Source organism: Gossypium hirsutum, chromosome A05 (genome assembly GCF_007990345.1).
Source record: "Gossypium hirsutum isolate 1008001.06 chromosome A05, Gossypium_hirsutum_v2.1, whole genome shotgun sequence".
Classification (NCBI taxonomy): Eukaryota; Viridiplantae; Streptophyta; class Magnoliopsida; order Malvales; family Malvaceae; genus Gossypium; species Gossypium hirsutum.
This window is the reverse complement of record NC_053428.1, coordinates 2,147,086-2,172,481: the sequence shown is the minus strand read 5'-3', so window position 1 is coordinate 2,172,481 and position 25,396 is coordinate 2,147,086. Positions and strand designations below refer to the sequence as shown.

General features: G+C 34.5%; 1 protein-coding gene and 1 pseudogene across 2 annotated transcripts; both read left to right on the top strand.

Annotated features, from left to right (window-relative positions):
- The first annotated feature begins 81 nt into the window (after positions 1-81).
- LOC107907239 (dnaJ homolog subfamily C GRV2-like) lies at positions 82-14,618 on the top strand (annotated as a pseudogene).
- A 6,792-nt stretch (positions 14,619-21,410) lies between these two features.
- On the top strand, positions 21,411-24,669 carry LOC107907237 (serine/threonine protein phosphatase 2A 57 kDa regulatory subunit B' kappa isoform). 2 transcript variants are annotated; one of them, XM_016834519.2, is made up of 3 exons: positions 21,411-21,747; positions 22,598-23,797; positions 24,008-24,669. In XM_016834519.2, the coding sequence occupies exons 2-3, from the start codon at positions 22,634-22,636 to the stop codon at positions 24,365-24,367; spliced, it is 1,524 nt and encodes a 507-aa protein (XP_016690008.2). In that variant the 5' UTR covers positions 21,411-21,747; positions 22,598-22,633; the 3' UTR covers positions 24,368-24,669. The 2 variants fall into 2 exon arrangements, with proteins under 2 accessions (XP_016690008.2, XP_016690007.2); XM_016834518.2 differs by lacking the exon at positions 21,411-21,747 and adding an exon at positions 21,814-22,241.
- The last annotated feature ends 727 nt before the right edge of the window (positions 24,670-25,396 follow it).

Here is a 25,396-nt window from a genome sequence, read left to right as displayed (position 1 = left end):
GAAAAAGGTCTTTTTCTTAACCTTGAATTTTAAGATATTTAGTTGATTTTTTAATTATAAAGGTTAACTCTATTACAATTTGGACTTACTTGATTTTTTTTAATAATACAAGGGCTAAATTGATCCACTCAATAATAAAGGGACTAATTTGACCCAGTCTTTGTAATGCAGGGACCTCCTGGGCATTTTAACCTAAGCTAATAACATAATAGATTTTCAAACCGGAGCAGGAAAAGAGATGAAAATGTTTTTGGGCTAAGACCCGACCCAACCGCAATAGAATTATTTTGGCTGTCTATTCTCCAAGCTGTTCCTCCCTTCTCCTTTTCTGTTTCAATCCAATTTAATTTCTTCTTTTCTCTCATTTTCATTGTCCTTTTAATCAACATTTCTTGATCAAAGATTAATTTTGAAGCTCAAACTTCGACGCGATAGGAGTCCGATCTCTTCTTCTTCTTCTTCTTCTTCTTTCTTTTAATGTGAATTTAAATTTATTCTTTTTAGGAATTATATAATTGATGTGAAAACAGAGAAAATAAATTGGCGGGAGTGGCAGATCTCGAGAATTCTGTTAGAAGCTAGGGGCATATCAGTCACTGCATTACCTCGGCGCCCCTTGTGGGACTCTGGGACTTCCTCCACCCTGACAGTGCTCCTCCTCTCCACTACATCGACTCCGTGACAATCCATCCCTTACTTTCGACCCGACCCACTTCCTCCATGGACCAACACCATTCCTCAATCACCGCACCTTCTCCCCAGGAAGAGCCCGAGTACCTTGCCCGTTATTTCGTTATCAAGCACTCCTGGCGCGGTCGGTATAAGCGAATCCTTTGCATTTCTAACGTCGCGATCATCACATTTGATCCCTCGACTTTGTCCGTAACGAATTCATACGATGCCTCGAGGGATTTCGAAACCGCCATGCCAATTATCTCGAGGGATGAGAATTCTACTGAGTTTAATATGAGCGTCAGGACCGATGGAAAAGGGAAATTTAAGGCGACAAAGTTTTCGTCGCGGTATCGCTCGAGTATTTTAACCGAATTGCACAGAATTAGTTGGAATCGGATGGCACCAGTGGCGGAGTTTCCGGTGTTGCTTCTACGGGGACACCATGCCGAATGGATCCTCTTAGTAAGCTCTGCTGGATTTAGTATAGCGCTTTCATTTGTTTATTGACTTCATAAAGTTCTAAAATTTGAATTCTAATCAAATTAGTTACTAATTTAATGAATTTGGCTCTCCTCAGCTTTGTTGTTAAAATGTAATTGCGGTTCTTTTAGCTTTTCTATTTCGGCATTGTAAAACTAGAAGAGAATCAATTTTCTCCAATAAAGGCAGAATGATGCAAAGATAAAAAGGAAGCTGATTAAACTTTAAAGAATTGAATAAGTTGAGATTTATTTAAATTAATTAGTTGTTTATTTTAATTTTTAGTAATTCGTTGTTTAAGGTTTAGTCTAAAACTGCTTATGTCATTTTAGTTTAGGGTAGCTTTAGAGTATTAGGAATTATTGGGACTTGAGTCATTGACATTTTGATAGTGGGAGAATGGAGATATTAAGATTCAAGGCTTGTATTAGAAAGAAAAAAAAAAGAAGAGAAAGAATCGAGAAATTGAGATTTGACTACTGAATTTGAGATCCGAGATTTTGGTAATTGAGATGTGGTTGTTTCTGAGAATGTGCTTGAAATCAACTGGTTGTAGATCAAGTGTATTTCAAAATAGCAGAATGCACAGGTTGATTTGTAACTGTCTGGGTTCTCTAATTACCTCGAATTTATGTATTGAATTGCCTGTCCAAGATTCTAATACCTGATTGTCTGTTCAGAAATTGAAGGTCACATATGTTGGGGTTGAACTTATTGATTTAAAATCTGGAGATCCTCGATGGTGCTTAGATTTTAGAGACATGTCTTCCCCTGCCATTGTTCTACTCGCGGCGGATGCTTATGGGAAGAAAAGCATTGATCATGGTGGTTTCATTCTTTGCCCTTTATATGGAAGGAAATCTAAAGCTTTTCAAGCGGCTTCAGGGACCACAAATTCTGCTATAATTTCAAGTCTGGTACTAATGATCTCTTTAATGTACTTTCATCAATTTCTTTTGCCTTGTTGCATTTGAAACTTGAAAGAATGAAGGGAGATGGATCTTGAATTAGTAAAGATATAGGTTATAAAACTCAGCATGGCTTTCTTGATTACTTTCAGAGTCATGGATTTGGTAGTTAGAAGATATTGAGATAAATTATGTGATTAAATGTAACAAGAAAGAAAATTGATTAATTAGTGAAAATTGAACTTTTATGACAAAAAGGGACTAAATTGAAAAGTTATGAAAGCTTATAAAAAAACATTTGATAATTTAAGAATGTAGTAGATAATGTAACATCCCGGTGGTTTGACCTGATGTTCGGGTCGGGTATGGGGTGTTATAGTGAACAAAGCCTTATCAGTTTGGAAAATGTCTTACGGAAAAAAATTTGGTTAGACATTATACAGGAATAAGGGAGTAATTTTATGCTGATTGGAAAACCTTTTACGTTGACCATCCTATTTTACATGAAACAAACATCGGAAAAGGCTGAAAATATTTCCCGTAAAAGCTTTTACATTGAAACAAACAGAGCCTAAATATTGGATGTCAATTGTCAAATGCCTTAATGATTTAGGAATTTGAAATTCAGCTGCTTATACCTTCTCAAATACATTGGTGCATTGAGTTTACTAGTTTTCAGGTAATTTTTACGTCTACCCCTCACTATTTATATAAGAAACCAAATCTGAACCCATTCTCCAAAATTCAGGTTTCCATCCATAGCGCTTTGTGTTTCCAATGTTTGTGGATTTCTCCCTGTCCAACAAAGTTGATCCATCTTGGATAGTATATGCTTACCCCTCTAGTTCATAGCTTAACATATATTTTACATTGATAATTAATTATTAAACATAATTTTGCAGACTAAAACTGCTAAATCAATGGTTGGAGTGTCACTTTCTATAGACAAGTCACAATCTCTCACTGCAACAGAGTATATAAAGCAAAGAGGTAATTTAATAAAAGAACTTCCTTTTTGTTTTCAGTTTTCAACTTCCTCTTTATCCTCGTTTTGCTGCTTGTCTTTCTTGGATGTAATTCTTTTGGTCTTTTGTTCATTAATATGCAAATATAAATAAATAAAATGCAGCCAAAGAGGCTGTTGGAGCAGCAGAAACCCCTTGCGGAGGTTGGTATGTGACAAGATTGCGTTCTGCTGCTCATGGAACTTTGAATGTTCCTGGATTGAGTTTCAGTGTTGGTCCAAAAGGAGGACTAGGAGAGCATGGGGATGCTGTCTCTCGTCAACTCATCCTCACAAAGGCCTCCCTTGTTGAAAGGCGGCCATATAATTATGAAGTAAGCTAACGACCTTCATCCACTAATAAAAATTTAGATTTGGCATATCACACTTGTTGAGTAGCTGCTAAATACTTGGTGCATAACTTGCTTTAGGAGTTGAATTGTGTTTTTTGTGTAACACTTAATTGACTTCAGCCATTGCTCCAATTGGGCTTATAATTGAAAATTGCCCTTGAAATGGGGCTGCCTGAATGCTAGATATGGCCATCCTTGCTAATATTTTAAAGCCGAAGTGTGTGGTAACTGTCTCTTAATTATTTCAACAATAATTCAAGTTATTTATGTGGGAAAATGTTGTTGCTGAAGTACCGCTTTTATAAATTTAAAATGTAGGAATGAAATGGTCTATTTATGGTTTTATACTTCATTTAGAACAGAGGATGCATCTTCATGTGAGAGTTTACTACTTACATTTCATGTAACAATAAAAGCATGACTGTTAGTTCAACACATAAGAGGATTGAGGCAAGTTTTAGATTGTGCACGACCTAGGTGGGTAATGTTAAAGGCTTAATCATTTTTGAGGAATTTTCTGACAGAATTTATCAAATACTGAGAATCTTCCTTAGATGTGTGCAGGCTGTTATTGTTCGTCCTTTATCGTCAGTGAGCTGTCTTGTTCGATTTGCAGAGGAGCCCCAGATGTTTGCAATTGAATTCAATGATGGGTGCCCTATCCATGTGAGAATAAGTTTTTCTTTTGAAAACTTAATTGTCTACCGTATGCAATTAATATGTATTCTGGGACTTGCAGGTCTATGCAAGCACCTCACGAGATAACTTACTGGCTGCAATTCGTGATGTGTTGCAAATAGAAGTAGGTACAGGGTTTCTTTTCTTTACGTATCATACTTGCTCTTCTTGTCTATGCATGTAAGTTCTATTATTGCTTGATAAATTAAATTGTTAATTTGGTTTGGTTGACCTTTGACTTATCCAGCGTCAGTGTGCTGTACCTGTTTTACCAAGGTTGACAATGCCTGGTCATTGCATTGATCCACCTTGTGGGAGAGCTACTTTGCAATTTGGGCAACAATTCGCTCTTGCTGATATGGAAAGTGCATCCATGCATTTGAAACACTTGGCCGCTGCTGCCAAAGATGCTGTTTCTGAAGGTGGTTCCATTCCTGGTTCAAGAGCTAAGCTATGGCGTAGAATAAGGGAGTTTAATGCATGCATTCCATATAGCGGAGTGCCTCCTAATATTGAAGTACCTGAGGTGGCTATGATGGCCTTGATTACAATGCTTCCAGCAACACCAAATCTTCCTCCGGAGTCCTCTCCCTTGCCTCCTCCTTCACCTAAAGCAGCTGCAACAGTGGTGGGCTTTGTTGCTTGTTTACGTAGATTGTTAGCTTCCAAAAGTGCTGCTTCTCATGTTATGTCTTTTCCTGCTGCTGTTGGAAGAATAATGGGCTTACTTAGACATGGATCTCAGGGTGTAGCTGCTGAAGCAGCAGGGCTTGTTGCAGCACTCATTGGAGGTGGTCCTAGGGATACAAATCTTCTAACAGATTCTAAAGGGGAGCAACATGCCACAATTATGCATACTAAGTCTGTACTGTTCTCTCAGTCTGGTTATGTAAGTATCCTTGTCAACAGATTGAAACCAATGTCTGTGTCGCCTTTACTGTCCATGACTATTGTTGAAGTTCTGGAGGCTATGATATGTGATCCACATGGTGAAACTACCCAGTACACAGTTTTTGTTGAGCTGTTGCGCCAAGTAGCTGGTTTGAAGCGCCGTTTATTTGCTATGTTTGGCCATCCTGCAGAAGGTGTCAGGGAAACAGTTGCTGTGATAATGCGTACTATTGCAGAAGAAGATGCAATTGCTGCTGAGTCAATGCGAGAGGCTGCTTTACGTGATGGTGCTCTATTGAGGCATTTATTACATGCATTTTTCCTTTTTGATGGTGAGCGTCGTGAGGTTAGTCGACAGCTTGTTGCTTTATGGGCAGATTCCTACCAACCAGCTCTAGAGTTATTGTCTAGAGTTTTGCCTCCAGGACTCGTTGCTTATTTGCACACACGTTCTGATGGAGTACTTGAAGATTCAATTCAAGAAGGAACATTGACCAGCAAAAGACAGAGTCGCTTACTTCAGCAGAGGAGGGGTCGTACAGGGCAGGGGATTACATCACAAGAGCAACCTTTCCCTTCTGTTAATAGTTTTGAAGCTGGTGATGCTGTGAGGCAGATGAATGCTGGTTACCAGAAATCTACCATAGACCCTAATGCCGGTCAAGTTTCAAACCAATCTTCTTCTGCTTACTCTGTGGAAAGTTTGACAACTGATGCTTACTCCACAGGAATTTCTCAAAATGGCCATTTGGTTATGGCAGCTTCCACTGATGTCCCATCAACAAATGTGCATGGAGCATCAGAAATAAATGCTTCATATGCAGTTGATTCTGACAGCAATGTAGTTGGGTCACATAACACTGGTCTTCCAACACCTGCTCAGGTTGTTGTGGAGAACACACCTGTTGGTTCTGGTCGCCTACTTTGTAATTGGCCTGAATTCTGGCGGGCTTTTAACCTTGATCATAACCGTGCAGATTTGATCTGGAATGAGCGTACTAGGCAAGAGCTGAGGGAGGCTTTGCAAGCTGAGGCTCACAAGTTGGATGTTGAGAAGGGGCGCACTGAAGATATTGTTCCTGGATGTGCTACAGTCGAGACTATGAGTGACCAAGATAGTATTCTGAGGATCTCTTGGAACTATTCTGAGTTCTCGATCAGTTATCCTAGTTTGTCGAAGGAGGTTTGTGTTGGTCAGTATTATCTCCGTTTGTTGCTTGAGAGTGGTAGCAGTGACAGGGCACAGGATTTTCCACTTCGTGATCCTGTTGCTTTCTTCAGAGCACTCTATCACCGGTTTTTATGTGATGCTGACATAGGCCTTACAGTAGGTGGTGCTGTACCGGATGAACTGGGTTCATCTGATGATTGGTGTGATGTGGGAAGGTTAGATGGTTTGGAGGAGGTGGAGGCTCTTCAGTTAGGGAGCTTTGTGCAAGGGCTATGTCAATTGTGTATGAACACCATTGCAATACAATAGGCCCTTTTGAAGGGACTGCACATATTACAGTTCTCTTGGACAGAACAGATGATAGAACTTTGAGACACCGTCTACTTCTTCTTTTGAAGGTATCTTTACTAAAGTATTTAGGTTTGATACTGATACATATTTCAAACAGTAAGAGTTTCTATTTAAAATTGTGATAAGAGCCAAGAGATGGAGTGGGCTTGAACTTTGTCAAAAATTTATTTGGTTTTAACTCCTGATAAATTTCAAACTAATAGCAGCTCTGTGTTTACATACGGGCAGGTTTTGATGATGGTTTTAGCTAATGTGGAATCTTGCGTTTTGGTGGGAGGGTGCGTACTAGCCGTTGATTTGCTAACAGTGGTTCATGAAGCTTCGGAGAGGACTGCCATCCCTTTGCAATCAAATTTGATAGCTGCTACTGCTTTTATGGAGCCACTAAAGGAATGGATGTATTCTGACAAAGATGGTGAAGAGGTTGGACCTTTGGAGAAGGATGCTATCAGAAGGTTGTGGTCAAAGAAAGCTATTGATTGGACAACAAGGTGTTGGGCTTCTGGGATGGTAGACTGGAAGAGGTTACGAGATATTCGTGAGCTTCGTTGGGCACTATCTGGTCGGGTTCCCGTCCTTATGCCAACTCAGGTATTTTCTCTCAATGTCATGCTGATCTGCACTATATTACTTGCAGAACTGCTTTTGTATCATGCATAAACATTGATAACTTTGGGCGATTAATGAGTTGAACTCTTCTTATCATTCAATCTCTGCTTGTTAATACTTGAAAATCTGGATTTCTTCATATGATTGTGATTGCCTATTGAGTTTTTTGTTCCGTTTTTGGACATACTTTGCGCAATTTGGTATACTGAATCATGTTTGGGTTTCATCATCTCTAGTTTAAAGAACTTAGCGTCTGAAATTTTGTATTGGACTCATCTAAGGCATTGTTAAAGAGGCAATACTTATCTGTTTCTTGCATTTCATTTCCCAAGTGATGTATCTTTGAGCACAGCTTAATGGTTTGGGAACATTGGAAAAGCATGATCAAACAAATTTTGTGGCACAAACAAACTGTTAAGCAGTATCATCCCACATCCATTAAGTGTTGGTTTTCCTGTGGTCTTATAATCACAGACATCTCTAAAGGTCCAACCTTACCTTTACCCTTTCTTGATGGCTTCTAATTGACAATCCTATTTGCAGGTAGGAGAGGCTGCACTGTCTGTGTTACATAGCATGGTTTCTGCACATTCAGACTTAGATGATGCTGGTGAGATGGTCACCCCTACTCCAAGGGTAAAAAGGATTCTGTCAAGTCCTCGTTGCATTCCACATATAGCCCAGGTGCCATTTTACTTGATAATTTAGTCGTGCCTTGCTGATATTGCAAATAGTTGCACAATGACATTTTAAGTTTTTTTGGCAAAGATTTTTAGTAGTCGCTGTTGTTAATAAATAGTACTACAGTCTACCTCTGAAGTTTTTTACTTGTAAAGTTGTGTCTATTCTTTTTCCTTGAAAGGCTATGCTGTCTGGGGAGCCAAGTATTGTTGAGGCTGCTGCTGCGTTGCTGAAGGCTATTGTTACCAGAAATCCAAAGGCCATGATGCGTCTGTATAGCACAGGTGCATTTTATTTTGCCCTGGCATACGCTGGATCCAACCTCTCTTCTATTGCACAACTCTTCTCAGTAACCCATTTACTTCAAGCTTTTCATGGTGGAGAAGAAGCTGCAGTTTCCTCTTCATTACCCCTTGCTAAACGTAGTGTATTAGGTGGACTTCTGCCTGAATCTCTACTGTATGTTTTAGAGCGTAGTGGCCCTCTTGCATTTGCTGCAGCAATGGTTTCCGACTCTGATACTCCTGAGATCATTTGGACACATAAAATGCGAGCAGAAAATCTGATTTGTCAGGTGACTCATTCTTTTAATTTGCTATAGTGATTTGCTAGAGCAGAAATAATTTTTCTAAAATTATATTAAGCTTACTCTGCACTTTCACATCCAGAAATTACGCTGACAGGTGGAGCTAGGAACTTTTTAGGTGCCCATATGAAATTTAAGTACATAAGCGTATAGAGAGTGAAAAATTAGATAGCTTGATGCCTTATTTGATCAATTTTCACATCAATTGTTTATAATATTAAAGAAATAGCATTAGCAGGTTTATAATTTATTGAGAAATTTTCAATTAGGTGTCTGAAGAATATTATAATCTTAGGAACTGAAGTGTAACAACTGGATGAGATGATATATAATGATTTTTGTCTTTTTCCTGAATTCTTTCTGTGGCTGTCTTTATCTGTGTGTGTGTGTGTGTGTGTGTGTGTTTAAGAGAGAGAGAGAGACAGATATCCTTTTTTTCCCAAGGAGTTAATCCTTCTCCTTTGCAGCTTATGGTTTTCTGAACACAGAAACCTTATTGTGTTCAGAAATATATAAATAGATGAGTGGAAACTACTTAGTCAAACTATAGCTAGAAGATAATATCCCCTGAGGCCAATTAGTTAGGATAAAGTTGCACTTCTACTTACTACTACTAGTTGGGAAACCTGCATTTGATGCTTTTTTTATTTCTTTCCGAAGGTTTTGCAGCATCTTAGTGATTTTCCCCAGCAGCTGTCACAACACTGTCATTCTTTATATGATTATGCTCCTATGCCACCAGTTACTTATCCAGAGCTTAGAGATGAAATGTGGTGTCACCGTTATTATCTTCGAAATTTATGTGATGAGATCCGTTTTCCAAGTTGGCCAATTGTTGAGCATGTAGAGTTTCTACAGTCCTTGCTAGTAATGTGGCGAGAAGAGTTGACACGGAAACCAATGGATCTTTCTGAGGAAGAAGCTTGCAAAATCTTAGAGATTACCTTGGGCGATGTATCCAGTGATGTTGCTGCTCAGAAGTATTCTCACAAGGTGACGGAAGAGATATCTACCATATCCAAACAAATTGAAAACATTGATGAAGAGACGCTTAAGAGACAGTATAGGAAACTTGCAATGAAATACCATCCTGACAAAAACCCTGAAGGGAGGGAGAAATTTCTTGCTGTACAGAGGGCTTATGAACGAATTCAGGTAGATGTTTGGTCTTGAGATCAGTGCGTACTAACTTGCATGAAATAAATTTGAATAATTTATCCTCAAACGCTCTTTGGTTTCCAAAATGAGTTACCATATCTTTTCTCTTTATATAGGCCACTATGCAAGGTTTGCAAGGTCCCCAGCCTTGGAGGTTATTGCTTTTGTTGAAAGGACAATGCATCTTGTACAGACGATATGGAGATGTACTGGTACCATTTAAATATGCTGGTTATCCCATGTTGCTCAGTGCAGTAACTGTTGACAAAGAAGATAACAATTTTCTTTCCTCCGAGAGAGCACCTCTTCTTGTCACGGCATCAGAGCTTGTTTGGCTTACGTAGATCCTCTTCTTACAAATACATACTTCTGTAACTTTGGTTTTAGTAGTTAAATTTGACTTAGAGATTTCATCTCTTTGCATGTTTTTTATTTTAATGTTAGGTGTGCATCTTCCTCATTGAATGGTGAAGAACTTGTTAGAGATGGTGGGATAAAACTTCTAGCGACACTTCTCTCTCGTTGCATGTGTGTAGTTCAACCGACTACTACTGCAAATGAACCATCTGCTATCATCGTTACCAATGTGATACGAACCTTTTCTGTTCTGAGTCAGTTTGAGACTGCTAGGGTTGAGATGCTTGAGCTTTCTGGACTTGTTAAGGACATAGTGCACTGCACTGAACTTGAGCTTGTGCCTGCAGCTCTTGATGCGTCCCTCCAGACTGTTGCTCATGTTTCTGTGTCCTCTGATTTGCAAGATGCCTTCATAAAGGCTGGAGTGCTATGGTAAATTGGCTCATTTTTACTATCCAATCCTTGTTTGTATCATGAATTTCATGCATGTTTGGAACACTGTTAGTCAAATTTTCTGTGGCCATATTTTAGCATGGCTAATATTTAATCTATTCTTAGTCTTTTATGTAGCTAACCTATTCAAAAAAATTTCTTTTCATCTGCTGTGAAACTCCGTTTAGGCGTTCCATTATATATATAGCTGCCTTTTTATTACTATTGTCTTTTGCTTGAAGTCAAGTACACTGAAAAGTTCAGGAACATTCTCTTCAATGTAAAATATTATAGGCCTTTTGTTCTTTTGTGGATGAACATTTAATATTTAGGCTATTTATTCATCTTTTTGGTGCCATTAGTTTCTTTATGCATTTCTATTATAATAAACTTATTAGAATTTTGCTTCTTTTTTCCTGCTTCGTCCTCATATTTTTTACATTTTCTACTGGCTATGGAAGAAAATGACATAGTGGAAGCTGAGTTTCAGATAACTGCTTTTACCTTTATCAGTTTGGTTTTATTGCTGTTGAAGCTGTTATTCTTTACAGTTCTACTTGTATGTTAACAAGTTTCAGATTTGATATTAAATTGTTTGGAAATCATATATATTAAGTCTGCAACCTTATTACTTGATTAATCTCTTTTTCTGTTAATGTGGTTTCTTTAGGTACCTTTTGCCATTGTTGCTTCAGTATGACTCAACTGCAGAGGATTCTGATACATCAGAGTCGCATGGTGTTGGTGCTCGTGTTCAAATTGCAAAAAACATGCATGCTATACGCGCATCTCAGGCTTTATCTAGGCTTAGTGGGTTGTGCAGTGACGAGAGCTCAACACCTTATAATGCACCTGTTGTCAATGCGCTCAGAGCTTTACTAACTCCAAAACTTGCCAGTATGTTGAGAGATCAAGTACCAAAAGACCTACTGTCCAAGTTGAACTCAAACTTGGAGTCACCAGAGGTAAACAATGTGCTTTTATGTTGTCTCATCTTAGTTACCTTGATATTCTTAGTCTCATAAATTCTTTATCATAGATCATCTGGAACTCTTCAACTCGAGCAGAACTGCTTAAATTTGTGGATCAGCAACGTGCTAGCCTGGGTCCAGACGGTTCATATGACCTGAAAGATTCTCATATCTTTGGCTATGAAGCGCTATCAAAGGAACTTTTTGTTGGCAATGTTTATTTGAGGGTTTATAATAATCAACCTGACTTGGAGATCAGTGAACCAGAAGCATTCTGTGTGGCTTTGATTGGTTTTATAGCTTTTCTAGTTCACAATGTTCGGGAAACACTTAATATCAACATCTCATCCCCTAAGTCTGATGAACATCAGAGTGCCACAACTGGTACATCAGTAAACGAGCAGCAAGTTCCTGATGACTCTATGGCCACATCTGATGTGAAAGATAAGGAAGCAAATCTGATGATTAAGAACCTTCAATTTGGACTTAAGTCACTTAAGGTAATTTGTTATCTTGTGTGTTCTAGGTTATAAAGAATTTAATATTTCTGACAACTTTTTTCTTTCTCAGAACTTGCTGAGCACGCATTCAAATTTGACTTCCATATTTTCTACTAAAGAGAAGCTATTGCCAATTTTTGAATGCTTTTCTGTACCTGCTGCTCCAGACAGAAACATTCCTCAGCTTTGCCTGAAGATTCTCTCTCTCTTGACTGCATATGCTCCTTCCTTGGAGGCCATGGTTGCAGACGGGTCTAATCTTCTTCTTTTGCTGCAAATGCTCCACTCTGCCCCGGCTTGCAGAGAAGGGGCACTTCATGTTCTCTATGCTTTGGCAAGCACGCCTGAACTTGCTTGGGCAGCTGCCAAGCATGGTGGTATTGTTTACATTCTTGCACTTCTCTTGCCTTTACAAGGTAATGATGTCTTCCCCACTTTTTCAATTCTTTTCTTTTAGAAGAACCATCTTACTGATGTTAGAAATGGATATGTGCAGAAGAAATACCCTTGCAGCAAAGAGCGGCGGCAGCCTCTTTATTGGGTAAGCTTGTTGCGCAGCCAATGCATGGACCTAGAGTTGCCATAACATTAGCAAGGTTTTTTCCGGATGGCCTAGTATCAATCATAAGGGATGGGCCTGGTGAAGCTGTTGTGTCTGCCCTTGAGCGGAATACAGAAACACCAGAACTCGTATGGACACCTGCAATGGCAGCTTCTTTGTCTGCACAAATTGCTACTATGGTATCAAATCTATACCATGAACAAACAAAAGGCCGTGTCATTGACTGGGATGTACCTGAGCAACCTTCTTCGCAGCAGGAGATGAGAGATGAACCACAGGTATTATGTGACATATTCTTTATCTAATTTTCTATTTGTTATTTGCTGGTGAACTAATTTCACAATCGATGCAGGTTGGTGGGATCTATGTCAGGTTATTCCTTAAAGATCCCAAATTCCCTCTTAGAAATCCCAAGAGATTCCTGGAAGGGCTTCTGGACCAGTACTTGTCTTCTATTGCTGCCACGCATTATGAGTCACAATCTGTGGACTCTGGGCTTCCTTTGCTTCTTTCTGCTGCTTTGGTTTCATTATTGCGAGTGCACCCTGCACTTGCAGACCATGTTGGTTATCTTGGGTATGTGCCCAAACTTGTTGCTGCTGTGGCTTTTGAAGGAAAACGAGAAACTATGTCATTAGGTGAGATGAAAGATGGCAATAGTATGGAAGGCCTAGCATATGAACCTGATGAGCAACCTGCACAAACTCCACAAGAACTTGTGCGACTTAGTTGTTTGCGGGTTCTGCATCAGCTTGCTGCCAGTACAATATGTGCTGAAGCCATGGCTGCAACAAGTGTTGGAACACCTCAAGTACATGTTCTAACAGCTGCCTATGTATTATGTTCTTTTTGTTTTTGTTGCCTCTAAACTCCTTTTAGTTTCATGCATTCGTCATTGTAATTGGTTACACTGGTATTATGGTGTTTCCTTGTTCTTTAATCTGCTTTGAAAATCCTTTTACGGGCAAGGAGGTTGGGTTGTTTAGCTTGTGTACTAATATTCTGTCTTTGAAATTTTCTATGCTCCTATTTACCCAATAAAATGTTTTTGCAGGTTGTTCCACTTCTAATGAAAGCTATAGGATGGCAAGGGGGAAGCATTCTAGCGCTGGAAACACTAAAACGTCTTGTTGGTGCTGGTAATCGAGCTAGGGATGCACTTGTTGCACAAGGACTTAAGTAAGTAATGTGAATAAAAGCTAAAAGTACACGCACAAAAACGCATAATCTTCTCTTAGTAGAAGAAATTTCTAAGAATTCCAACATTTTACTGACAAACCTTCTTGATGACTTCTATTTTTGGTTCATATATTAATATGTACTGGATGATCGTAGATTTGCTTAGGTGTAGGAGGTTCATATCGTGTTATCATTCAAACTCTGTTCTGTTGTTTATGATGTTACAAATCTTAAATAATGCAGGGTTGGTCTGGTTGAAGTTCTTCTGGGACTTCTTGATTGGAGAGCTGGAGGAAGAAGTGGATTTTGCTCTCAGATGAAATGGAGTGAATCGGAAGCATCTATTGGCAGGGTGCTTGCAATTGAGGTTAGACTACAGTCATTCTTGGCTTTCACTTCACCTACGACCGATTCTAGCTTACCATCAATGCTATTGTTATGTTTTTAAATTTGTTGACACAGGTTTTGCATGCATTTGCAACTGAAGGGGCTCATTGGGTTAAAGTCCGTGAGATATTGAATTCGTCTAATGTAAGTCCTCAAAAATGCTTTCTACATATAATGAGTTTTATGAACCTCTAAAAATGGACATTTTATCGACAGTTTCAAGGCGTTTCTCGTCTATTATTCGTTCACTCATAGTGTATGCATATCTCCTCTCTTAGCTGTTATTCATTATTCCATCCGTCCTGCAGGTTTGGAGTGCTTACAAAGATCAAAAACACGACCTTTTCCTTCCTTCAAATGCTCAATCTGCTGCAGCTGGAATTGCTGGTCTAATTGAGAATCCTTCATCTAGACTCACTTACGCCCTCACTGCCCCATCGCAAACTTCACAGGCAAGATCACCGGCTTCAAAGGTTTCTGATTTAAACGGAAGTGAGGATCAGCTTTAATAGTTGAAGGCTTAACATGACACATTTGTATAGTTGATTGTACAGTTAAATTTCACCCCGCTGTCTCAACCAAAGTGATGCTTGCAATATTCGTTGTTAAAATTATAGATGATATATTTTGAGGAGAGGAAGCATTCATTTTTTCCCCTTATAAAGAAAAAATTCAGTTGTTATAAATGATTGAGATGATTTACTTCTGTGTGTTCATCATAACTGCTGATTATTGCTCTGTTTTGGCTCATAAAATTAATCTAATACCTTCCTCAAGGGTCAAATGATTGTTTTAAGTAAAAGTTGTTTTTAATGTTGTATTTTGTGGTTACCAACATTAACCTAACTGTCTTTTATAATTTAATGTATGTAGCATTTCATAATTTGAAAATATTCCCTCATGATTACCTATTTTTGCTTCTAAATCTAATAGAATGCACCCAACTTCTCTTCTAATCCAATGCGTAGCGTATCCGGCTAAAATAGGTTACGCAACGCTGTGCTGAAGCCTCCTTTTCTTACTTTTTGTTATTTTATTTTATGAATTAGTACAACGTACATTCATAATCGATGTAAAATAAATAACATTGAAGGATTTGAAAAAGAAATAATATTAAATTTTTTTCTTTCGGATTTTAGGTTTAGGTTTTTGGGTTTTAGATTTAAGGTTTTGGATTTAAAGTTTTGTATTTTTTTATGGTTAATGATTATAATTAATATTTATTTTTTAACAAGATAAATTTATTGACATTTTTTTAATCCTTTAATGTTTTTGTATTATACAAGTGATGATGTGTTATCTTTTTATTGATTGATGGTGCATGAAATTTATGTACCAATGGTACATTAAATATTTTTTAATAAATTATTGAAATTTAAGTTTAAATTTTATAGATATTTTAAAGTTGATATATAAACCACATGAATTAAATTACGAGTTTTACTATTTTTTTAAACTATATTTAAAAGAGATGCCCGACCAAGTTGAACCACAGTCCGATTTCGTTTCCTTTCATTATCCAAGCTACGGTTGGCTGCAAACTCATTAATTGTTTAAGAATATTAAAACATTTTAAAATATTTGTGATGATTTTAGCATTTTTATATCAAATGATAATTTATAAATAGGATTTAAATGGGGAGAAGCATCCCATTTCTTTATTTTTACATTTTAAAATTTAGAATTTTTTTCTCTCGGGTTTATTTTTAACATTAATTTTATTTTAAAATATAGTTTTTAAGTCAATTAATTAAATACTGGTCACATCCTTAAATCTTGACAGAATTTAAGTTTAAGAATTAAAATGGATCCAGTTGTTAAGTTAGAGAGAAAAAGAGTACAAGTACCAAAGTAGATCTAATTATCAAGTTTAGGAGTAAAAAATTATGTTATCTCTATTATTTATTATACTGTTGGTGAAATTTAAAAACTTCACAAATGGTATTGGAATCGACAAATATCTCTTAAGTATATATTTTAAGTATAATTATTTGATACACTACCTGTGAAGTTAATTAGACTATGCAAGCAGATTGAGAGTGTGACAAGTGTCATATTTATTTATATAATTAAAAATTTATTTTTTTACTGCACTTTATAATATACTTGCCAACCTCTCAACTCATTTATAGAGTTTTTAAAAAAACTCCACAAATACCAATCGAATCTTAGCTCGATTGGCATTGGTATTATTGCCGGTGCAAGAGGACGTGAGTTTTAGTGCACTAAAGTGCATTATTCTCCTATTTAAGGGTTGGGAAGGGACTATAAATAATTTTAGATATTAAATAAGAAATAGCACATATGATGTTTCTCTCTGTTTAAATGTTAAATGGAATAAAAACAGCACATATGATACTTTAAATAACAATTTTTAATTTATTCAGTAATTATTGTTGAAAACTACTTGGATTCCGCAATGTTACATTTTGTCTAGTTTTAAATTTTCTCATTAACAGGACTAGATCGAAAACTGGTTGATATAACGATTCGAACAAAGGGTTAAACCGATTGATTTGAAAACTATTTAAAATTGGTAAAAATTGAAAATAAAAAAATCAATAGTTGAACAAGTTAAGTCAAATTAATAAATTTTTGATGAATTTTTAATTTTTTGTTAATTATTGTTGGTCTTGCAATCGAACTAGTTGAATTAGGAACTGGTGGTTTGATCTGTTTAACAACCGATCTAGTTATTAAAACACTAAGGGAGTGTTTGGTTCGCTAAATGAAACATTACGACCCATAATGTTACTTTTTAGAATGTGATTACGGTGTTTGGATTTCAACATTCCAACCATCCTATAAAATCACATTACGGCCATCCTGTAATATAGGGTATAATCTCATTATGGCCCATTCTTTAAGTAATCTTAGATTACGAGCGTAATGTTAAATTTTGGACCAATTTGTATTTTGTTTTTATTATTCTAATCAATTTAGGCTTTTTTCTTAAATAAAGTTTAAGATTAATTAAAAACATTTATTTTCTTAATAGTGAACCCGTAAATATCATACCCTACAATTATAATCACTAGTACGATTCCCTTGCTTCATAGTACAAATTTGAAGGTTTAAATATATTTTAATCCTATTTATAGTTTTAGAAATTTAGACATTCTATCTGTTGGATTTAAAATTTTAAATTTTCTTATTAAAGTCACTGATGTGACATTTTAAAATTTTAAAAATTCACTTGGTAATCATGGAATAATAAAAATAACTTTGAAAATGTTTATATGACTTTTTTTTTTTAAATATTCATTCGAACTCATTATAATAAAATGATTTTTTTGTTGAAATATTATTCTTATGAAAAATTGATGTCAACAATTTTATTGAAATAGTAAAAAATATTAAATATTTAGACTAATTAATGATATTATAAGTAGAAATATCAAATTATGTCAAAAAATAAAGTATATAGATTAAATCTCAAGTTTCAATATAGTATAAGACTAAAACTGAAATTTGATCATTGTCTTATAATGTAAAAAAAAAATACAGCAAGGTAAACCTAAAAGAAATATAAAGCTACTTATTTGTCTCTAAGATCCTTACAGCATTCAAATTATATATGACCATGTAATACATTAATAAAAAAATTTAATGATATTAACTATTTGGACTAATTAATAACAATATAAGAATACAAGGATTAAATTACATTAAAAATTAAAGTGTAGCGGTTAAATTTTAAATTTAAGCATAATAAAGGGACCAGAATTGAAATTTAATCTTTTTTTCTAAAACTGCAAAAAAGAAAGGATAAGACGTACACAAACCTAAAAGAAATAAGAAACCATTTTTAAATTATATGAAAAGTTAATAATATTAACAGTTTGGATTAATGTATAACATTATAAAAATATAGGGATCAATTTATGTTAAAAATTAAAGTATAGAAATTAAATCTTAAATTTAGATATATTAGATGAAACAAAACTAAAATTTAATCATTTTGGTAAAATTAAAAAAAATGAAAGAAAGAAAGGGACGATTGTTTGGGTGTACCACATGTACATGTAAGGGTGAGCAAAATCCGATTCGATTTGAAAAAATTGATAAAAAATTCAAATTTGAATTAAATAGTTTGAGTTATTTGAGTTAATCAAGATATTCTGATCAACTCGGATAAAAAATTAAAATTTTCAGTTTAACTTAAATATGAATTACACAATTTGAGTTATCCGAAAATCTGAATAAAAAAAAAGAAAACTACTTCATTTTTATAAATGTTTACTCATTAAGTTAAAAGGCAAAACCATTATATTGTTTATATAGTTAAATAATCTTATACTTCATCTACTAGTTAAATAATCGGTTCATGGAAACGTAACATTGAAAATAAATAATAAGATTCTTTAACTCGACCCGAAATTGTTTGACTCAATTCTATTTAATTCAAAAAAAAAATTCAAATTGAGTTTGATTTCTAAAATAGAATTTGTTAAATTTTTTTACTCAATTAAACTCAATTTGATCGAAGACTCATCTCTAACCACATGTAGGCAGAAGGAACCAATATAAAAAATAGAAACAAAATTGTATAAATTTAAATATAAATATTAAATCTTAATTGTAGGGAAAAGATAAAAAATAATATTTGACCATTCTCATATAAAATGCAAAAAATAAAATAAAATAAAAGACTTTACATGAAAAGTATTTTCGTTTTAATAGTTATATAGATTATAATTTATTTATTAATTATATTTATTATCATCATAATTGTAATTGTGATTGGTGCTGTAATCACTGTTTATAATTTATTATAAATATGATTTATAAATTTATTTCAACATAATATATTTATTTATTAATATATAAATCATAATAAAAATAAGAATTGTAATAATTTATTATAATTTTATGGAAATTGAGACTAATAAATATTAAAGGAACTAAACTAGTTAATAAAAAAGTTCTACAATAGGGACAATTGAGTAAAATGTGTTTCTAAATAATCTTATATTTCGTCAACCAAACATCTGAATCTTATTCTAGCAAAATGAATCAAACAAACTAATTTCACATTCACTCGTAATCTTACATTCTTTTAATCTTATTATAAAACGTAATCTAAGATTTGACGAACCAAATACTATTAAATGAAAGTTTTATATAAATTTTTAAATTTTTAAGTAAAAACGTGGTACGATTTTAAAATATTAAATTTTTATATATTTTAAGTTTATTTTTATAAAAAAATATATTTATTAAGTTTAAGTGCGAAAAAGAAAAAAAAAATTATAAGTTGTTGTAATAATGTTAGATTCCAAGAATTAATAGAAGTTTGTTTTCTGCGCTGTGTCACAATTAATTACATTAAATGGGGTGTGATATTTGATGATGAAGAAAAGCAGTATAATTATATGAGTTGTGTTTTTGTGTAACCCCAGCACCTCATTTATTACTGTTTAAGTCCTTTTCATTTTCTTAAAAGTAAGAATTGGCACGCCGCATGCCCACCCATCCCCATCCCCTTCTTCCTTCTTTTAAATTAAACCTGTCTTTTTTCCTTAATTCAACCTTTATCAATATTTTAAAAGCTTTTGAATTTCAAAATTCAACAAAAGCTCCGCCTCAAAGATACATACTCACCCCAATTTTACTATTAATACCCTAAATGGCGTACTGTACACTCCATCTTATCAACGACCTTTGTTTTTTCCTTTTTAACTTTTGCAGTCTAATTGTAAAATGGGTAAATTTCAATCAAGGTCACCTAACTATCAGTAAATTTACGTTTTGATCATTTAATTTTAAAAAAGTTATAAAATCATCACTGAATTATTTGAAAATTTTTATTTAAGTCATTAGAATGTTAAGTTTTTCATTTTAAGAAAAAAATCTAGTCAGCGAGCTCTAAGTGGGGAGTTGACAATCAGTACAATAGATCAATATCCATCTACGAGTAGAAGAATATAGTTTAAATTAAAGTTGATCTTACAGTTAGTTTGGGGATTAAAGAAGAAAATTATTTGAATTTTGGTTTATAAATTCGTAAGAAAAAAGACATTAACCATTGAAGAGAAGGTTATTGAGAGCTTTCCATTTATGCAGGCGGTGGGAATAGAAAATGCCATACAATAACAATTTTAATAAATTTAACAATCCACTGACTTAAATAAAAATTTTCAAATAGTTTAATAACTATTTTGTAAGACACAGAAAAATAAAAAATAAAACCTAATTCAACTTACATATATACTAGTCTACGAGTCTAATTCATTCTCTTATTTCGAATCAATATATTACTCGATTATTGATCTCATCAACTAATCCATTTTAATTTTAACAATTATTTTCTTAATGCAAAATGGAGCAATAAAATTAAAAAAAACCCTAATTTTAATTCATGGTTGTTCCTCAATAATGTCGTAAAAAGGAACATAATAATAGAGCCTCATCTGAAACTGTGGAACTTTTCTTGTACAATTTGTCACTGTTTGTTGCGTTACTATCACTTTCAAAGTAAACTTTTTATTTTTTTGTTTTTAGTGGTAAATGCTTACTGCGCCTATTACCCTACTCCCCACCCCCTTTATTCTTTTGCCAAAGAGTAAAGCTTACGAAATTAACAGTGTCACCCTCTTTTTTCTTATGTGACGTCCACATTTCATTGTGGTACAATTACGGTACACATTTATTTTCATTGAAATATTATTATGTTCTAAATACGGATACAAAAAGGCAAACTAAAAATAGAAATGAAGATAATGAAATGATTAAGAATTTTAAGTCTTTGTTTTTTATTTACTAAAATAATTGTTATAATTAAAACTAAAAAAAAAAACATTTTTATATGTTTAACTATGAAAGTAAGAGGACAAATTTGCAAGTTGGTGCATGTACCTTCCTAGGATTCCATGGTCGAAAATGTCAAAAGAAAAATTATTATGCTTCCTTTTCTTTTTCCGATTTTAATTTATGAGTAAACTAGATGTTTATTTTATTATTAGAAAAGTAAATTAAAAAAATCAAAAAATAATTTTAACTCTTTTATAGAGTTAAAAAAATCAATCAGTAAATTAAAAAATTAATTTGAATCAAATTATATTTTGACTTAATTTAAAATAAATTTTATTTAAAAAATAAAAATAAATATTTTAAATAAACTAATTTTTTTTATAGAAATTTTGAAAATTTACCATAATGTCTAAAAATTTATTTTGACATTAATATAAAAAATTGTGATTGAAATCGAATTATCCTAAATAATTAAAAAAGAGTTAATTGAACAGAACCGAAACACTAATCAAAGAATCAAATAAAAACTTAAAAGAAGACCACTAAATGATGAAAGGTGATTAAAGTTTTCAAAGTTTTACCATAAAGTATTAGAAAAAAAAATTAGGAAAAGGTAAGAACAATTAATCAACGAGTTAAGTATAATTGTGTTAAACAACAGGGCCCAAGCTTAATCATTAATTATTATTATTAATGATCCCATTCGTTAATAGAAAAAATAAAACAAAATTTTACCATATGTTCTTGGTGGGATGACCAGTGAAATTCAATTTTCTCAGAAAATGCCACACCTTTCATTCTCTTCAATCGAGGAACCCAACTGTTCATCTTTCATGGAGATCCAAAACCATGAATTTACTCTATTTTCATCTCTTTCAAACTCAAACTCCAACCCCGTTTCTTCCATGTCCCTGAAACTAATGAAAAAGCCAAATGCTGTCTTTATTTAAACTCTAAACCATTTTCAGATTTCTCCTTTTTTTCACTTCCTTCTTTCTTTTCTTGGGGTTTTTTTGCCCTTTCCAACTCTAACCCAAATCTTTGACTGCTCAACAAATACAGGTTTTTATTTTTATTTTTTCATTTTCTCTTATATGTCTTTATTATTCTTGGCTAACTGCATGATAGTTAATTTATTTGTCCTTTTGGGTCAAAATGTTTACCTAAATTTATGTACTTGATGATGACATTTTTATTGTGTGTTGCTGCTATCTGCCTTATGGTAGTTTATATTGTTAGTTAAACATAAATGAGATCTGGGTTCTTTTCCATTTTTCATAAGCTTGTGATTTTTTGTGCTGGATCTTTGAGTGATTTACTTTATTTTTCCCAGATCTGAAGTTTATGTTTGCTTGTACTGTAATGAAAACGAAATTCTCCATTTTCTTCTTTAACAGTTAGTTCATCACAATATTTCTGCTGTTAGGCTCCTTGTATGGAACTTAGGTTTTTTTTTTTTTCTAGTTTTATGGTATTAAAGTGAGTGCTTTAGCTTGATTTATTTGCCCCCCTCTGAAGAATAATGCTGGTGGCTGTTGCAACACTGTGACTTGGGGGTAATTGCTTCACTGAAATTTCTTTATGTATTCATATTTTTTCCCCATTAGTTTCTATGGCCGAAAGCTGAATTTTAGCATTTGATAATTGTTAGATACTCTTAATTTAGATCTGAAAATTTCAATGTTTACGCTTTTAAGAAGAAACGATGTTCATGAACTAGTTAGAGAATTTAGCTTCTTTAGTGTCAAGAACATAAACTAATTCTCACAGAAGATTAGTTTAATTTTAAGCATGGCTGTATATTGATTATTGTTATGAAACTGTTGGATTCTTTAATGTTTCCTGTTTTCTGTTCTAGCATATTTGCGCTGTTCCTATATTGCTTACGATCTAGAACTTTAATGTGATTCAGGCAGTTTGTGCTGCTGGAAATCGCTTTGTTGCCATCATGCTCAAGCAAATTCTAAGCAAACTCCCACGGAAGTCGCAAAAATCCGATTCTTTAGATTCAGCTGGACTTGATTCTGGCAATCATACTTCGAACTCGAGCAATGGAGTTCAATGTACGAATATTGGGAATAGTATAACAAGTCGACTAAGTGTTGTTAAACGGGTGTCATCAGCTGTTTTTCCTGCTAGTATCATGGCTGGAGTGGAGGCAGTTGAGCCGAATCTATCATTCAAGGATGTTTCAAATCCGCAGAAGCAGAACTTGTTTATCAGTAAATTGAACCTGTGTTGTGAGGTTTCTGATTTCAGCGATCCCGAAAAGGCTTCTTCTGAGCAAGATCTTAAACGCCAAACATTGATAGAACTTGTCGATTTTGTTTCTTCGGGGTCTGCAAAGTTCAATGAACCAGCAGTGGCTGCAATGTGTAAAATGTGTGCCCTTAATCTGTTCAGAGTTTTTCCACCTAAATATCGCTCTAATACCTCCAGCGGTGAAGCAGAAGATGACGAACCGATATTTGACCCTGCCTGGTCCAGTTTGCAACTTGTGTATGATCTACTTCTTCGGTTTATCAGCTATAGTTCTCTCGATGCAAAGGTGGCAAAAAAGCATGTAGATCATTCTTTTATTTTGAAATTACTTGACCTTTTCGAGTCTGAGGACCCTCGGGAAAGAGACTGTTTGAAAACAATTCTGCATAGAATTTACGGGAAATTCATGGTACACAGGCCCTTTGTGAGAAAAGCTGTTAGCAATATCATCTATCGATTTATTTTTGAAACCGAAAGGCATAATGGTATTGCTGAGCTCTTAGAGATTTTTGGAAGTATTATTAGTGGGTTTGCTATACCATTGAAGGAAGAGCACAAGATGTTCCTGTGTAGAGCTCTTATACCGCTACACAAACCAAAGTCCATCGGTGTTTATCATCAGCAATTAACTTACTGTGTTGTACAGTTTGTAGATAAGGATCAAAAGTTAGCTAATAATGTGATTAAGGGACTGTTAAAGTACTGGCCAATTACTAATAGCCAGAAGGAATTGATGTTTATAAGCGAATTAGAAGAGATTTTGGAGATGACTAACATGGTCGAGTTCCAAAAGATCATGGTTCCCGTGTTTCGGCGTATTGCATGCTGCCTAAATAGCTCCCATTACCAGGTAAAACTTCTTCATTTAATCACTTATGTCAGGATTGTGTGTTTGGTGTTGATTAAGAACCTCGTATCGTTAAATGGTGATCATTAATGAGCTCCAAGTTACCTGATTGTGAAGAATGTTTATCGACTAAACAAACAATTAAACGATGATGGATGTTGTGGTCAAATTGAAACATGATATTGTTTTTCACCTTCCTTTTTTCTTTTTCAGGTGGCCGAACGAGCTCACTTGTTGTGGAACAACGAGCACATCCTCAATCTCATTACGCATAACCGTCACGTGATTTTCCCTCTCATCTTTCCGTCCCTTGAATGGAATTCCCAGAATCATTGGAATCAAGCAGTGCTTAACCTGACACAGAACATAAGAAAGATGTTCTGCGAGATGGATGAAGAGCTTCTGCTCGCCTGTCAGCGCAAGTTGGAGGAAGAAAACTCCCAATTGATCGAAGCAGCTGAGAAGCGGAAACTAGCGTGGGAACACCTGGAAACCACTGCCGCTGCTTTCAAACCTGCAGCTACTAACAATGTCCCTCCTGTAAAACCAGCCACACCGCTTGTCGCCTGTTGATTGGCAAAAGATAGATATATGCATATAGTATATATATAAATAGCCTGCTCAGATTGCAGTGTTGGATGTTGGTTTCTTGAATACGATGGCCGAAGTTGTGATTCAGTAGGGTTTGTATGTCATTACCAAAAATAGAAGGGGGTTTGTATTTTGTATCTAAAAGCTGAAATTGCTGTACTGAAAATTACTAGTGGTACTACATTACTGTTGCCTGGAAAGGTTGAGAGTCATTGATGAATGATGAGTTGTTGGGTTGCAAGTCTATTATATGTATAAATTATTGTGGGGTATGTATTTTTGTACGTGCTTTTTGTCTGTACAATTTATATGCGTAGTGTGCTTCCATAAACAAAATGACTGACAGCAATGCAAAGTTCACTTCACCAACGCCGCCTTCATTGCTTTATATCCCATGTTTCAGCAATTTGGAAATGATGCAACTCAAACCTATCTCTTTAAATTCATATTCCCAATCATGGTATTTAGAAACAACAAATTTTATCAATAACTTTAACATTAGTAATACAATAATCACTATGTTAATCTCACGACAACAATTCAATTGATAAATTTTAATATTAATTTAATTAGATTATGATTCACTCGTAATAAGTGAGTGAATAAACAAAATTATATAATTAAAAGATAAAAGAAAATACTTGCATTACTTTAATTATTATTATATTATATTATATTTATTTTCTTTAAATACATTAATCAAATTGATGTACCTTAAAATGTGCGATATTAATTTAAATGGAGGCTTCGAAATAAGTATATAACATGGTCCTAACCATTTTACTAATCAAATTGACATCTTGGGGCTAGGAGGAGTACAATGTTTTTGCGCTTAAGGGCTAGCTAGGCTTGTTTTTGGGCTTTTAGTTTATGATAAGGAACTGGTTCTCACAAATTTTACTTTAAGTAACGACTGGTCTTGCTGTAATCATCTCAGCATTAGCCACTGGCTCACCACCACTTATCTCTGTGGTGCACGCTTGCACTTATTATTGCCACAATATGTTGGAA